This window comes from Herpailurus yagouaroundi, unplaced genomic scaffold (assembly GCF_014898765.1).
Source record: "Herpailurus yagouaroundi ecotype Mexico unplaced genomic scaffold, PumYag 67700, whole genome shotgun sequence".
Classification (NCBI taxonomy): Eukaryota; Metazoa; Chordata; class Mammalia; order Carnivora; family Felidae; genus Herpailurus; species Herpailurus yagouaroundi.
In genome coordinates this window covers 5,459,169-5,462,027 of record NW_024420499.1, presented here as the reverse complement: position 1 = coordinate 5,462,027, position 2,859 = coordinate 5,459,169, and the positions used below count along the sequence as shown (strand labels likewise).

At 44.8% G+C, this 2,859-nt stretch overlaps 1 protein-coding gene across 3 annotated transcripts in view; it reads right to left on the bottom strand.

Moving 5' to 3' along the window:
• GUCY2F (guanylate cyclase 2F, retinal) overlaps positions 1–2,859 on the bottom strand; it is a 112,016-nt gene that overhangs the window by 58,511 nt on the left and 50,646 nt on the right. For all 3 annotated transcript variants that reach the window (XM_040468371.1, XM_040468372.1, XM_040468370.1), the window contains exon 8: positions 277–366. In XM_040468371.1, coding sequence (XP_040324305.1) covers positions 277–366 — 90 coding nt within the window. The remainder of the gene's footprint in view (positions 1–276; positions 367–2,859) is intronic.

Genomic DNA, 2,859 nt, shown 5'->3' with positions numbered 1-2,859 from the left:
TTTTTTTACAAACAAGGAAAGTAAGGCCCAGGGAATGTAGGTGACTTGCCCAAGTTAAAACAGCTCTGAACTGGTAGAGCTGAGAATTGAATCCTTCATGTCCCTTTGACTTCAGAGCCCATACATTCTTCCTTCACAGCATCACCCAGTCATATCAAGCCAATAGCAATCCTGCAGTTTCCCTGCACTGATTTGTTAAGGGGACTTCCGAACAGCTGGTGTTCGTTGCTCTGGAAAAAGGATTGGTTTGAGTAGGTAAATGAGGGTTTCTCATACCATTTCAAACATATTACTTGCACGTGCTTTGATGGACTTAATGTCTCCAAAACCTCCAGAGGGGAACTTCTTCAGCCACACCCAATCACCCTGGAAAGAAAAGGAAGAGGGGGTGATAAGACTTAGTTGCCAACACCTTCAGAGCAAAGGCTCTTCCATACACAGGGTTTTTAATCTGACCATCAACTCAAACATGCTTTGTTCCTCCCCCATTACCCTCCACCACACGGACACTCTGTGTTTGAGGTAAAAATGAGGCCATGCGGAGAAGTTAAATGTAAGCTCCAACTAACTAAAGACAGGGAAACCACTGCAGGTATGCAGACCCCAGAAAAGCAATGGTACCTCTCTCCACAATGCCTCCCTTCAATAACTGCAGGAAGCGCTAGGTCATTTCCTTTATTCATAGCTAAGTGATGTAGCACCAGGTTCTCTGCGATTAATGGTGATGGTTGTGATTCTTACTGCCTCGAGGCATCTGTGTTGGGAGATGTAGGGCAGGAGACAGAATGCAGCGAATGTTGTCTGCATTTACCTTGATCCATTTTTCTCTCATGGGACAGGCCATTTTGGGGGAACTCTCATGCTTCAATCATAAACCAGTTGGCTTAAATGTACCTTAAACATTTCTTATCTGGATGCACACATGTACCACCGTGGTAATAGGAGTAATCTAGACTCTTCCAGAAGTCCTTTTGACTTTTGAACCACAAAGCAGCTATTGCTAAGGCTGCGGTCAAGTCAAAAACCAACAATTATCTTATTGTCTTCACTTTAACACCAGGGCCTGATAGATAACTTTCCTCTACGTGCATAGCCTCAAGGATTCATCAGTCATCAAGCCCTATTTAGTTTCTGTCCGACCCAAATTTTTTGAAAAAGCAATACAAATATAGATCCCTTTTTCTCCATAATAATAATAATGCCTTACATTTGCACAGCGCTCTTTACTCTTCGAAGGGCTTTCACATCTATTACCTATAGCCTGGAGATTCCATTTCAGGCTGCACCAATTTGTCATCGAGTAGAGATAATAAAGCAGAGAGCTCTGTGCAGTCAAATTCCAAGAATAAGAGAGTGTAACCACTCTCTTATTAAGGAATATATCCAGCTGTGGTACTGCATCTGGAGACCTGCCAGAGGCAAAGGCTAATAATGGGAGCTGCAGGCATCTGAGTTACTCGCCCGCACTTTGTGTTACAGGGCATCTTTTAGCCAAGGAGCTTAAAACCCTTTAACTAGAGGCCTTCAGCCACTGGGCAAAACTGTGCCAGCCAGGCTCAGCACCCACAGAGTCTAGCAAGGCAGTCCAGGATCAGTGTCTGTCTGCAGCAGAATGGTCGAGCACAAAAGGCAGCCTTCCTAGACTCTTGCTCAGAAATTCCGTGAGTGCGGCCCCAGACCAGCTGCCTCGTGATCACCTGGAAACCGGTTAGAAAGGCCAATTCTCAAGCTCCACCCCACACTTAAAGTTTATTTATTTATTTTGAGAGAGAGAGAAAGAGAGTGCACAAGCAGGGGAAAGGCAGAGAGAAAGAATCCCAAGCAGGCTCTGCACCACCAGTGCAGAGCCAGACACAGGGCTCAAACTCACAAACCCTGAGATCATGACCTGAGCCGAAGTCGGATGCCTAACTGACTGAGCCACTCAGCACCACCATACTTACTTATTTAATCATAGAAGTCATGAGGGCCAGACATGAGCTCTAAGTTGTAGCCTTCAGAGGACTTTGCCCTTTAGAAGGATCAAAGCCAAAGTTTAAGCTGAAAGAAAAAAACTCTAAGCTGAAAGAAAAAAATTCTAATTGGGAATTCACAAAATCAGCAAATGTGTAGGATATACCAGTGGACAATAAAGCTTCCCACCATCTTTGCAACTATATTACTTGGGCCATGGTCACTATTAGTTGTTATTGCACCTTTGTGCTAATTAGAAAGGGTGCTTTCGGGGCACCTGGGTGACTCAGTCAGTTAAGTGTCTGACTTTGGCTCAGGTCATTATCTCACGGTTCATTGGTTCGAGCCCCACATCAGGCTCTGTACGGACAGCTCTGAACCTGGAGCCTGCTTAGCTCAGAGTCTGCTTCGGATTCTGTCTCCCTCTCTCTCTGCCTCTCCCCCACTCACGCTCTGTCTCTCTTTCTCTCTCAAAAATAAAGATAAACAGTAAAAAAAAAAAGAAAGAAAGAAAGAAAGAAAGGGTGCTTTCCCTCAAGTAAAAAAATTGATATGTGAGAATATTCTTTTACAGCCTGTGGCAGCCCTGTGATGTTGGGCAGGAGCCCTGGCTGTATACATACATGCACGTGCCACACTCTTGTTTACTCATACATTCTCCAGATACCAGGGAACACATTCCACTAGCAGCATGGATACTCTGCATACCACCAAGCCCCAGAGGCTCTTTGTCAGGTTTGGAGTCAAGCTGTAAGGGTGGAGGTGAGAAGCTGAAATTGGACTTCCAAAGCTATTGGACAGGAGGCAGGAATGACCTCAAGAAACTCCTAGGGAATAGTCAAGATAGCATATAATCAGGTGCACATATGTTTACCAGTGATTACGTATGTTCATAGTCAAGTGTGC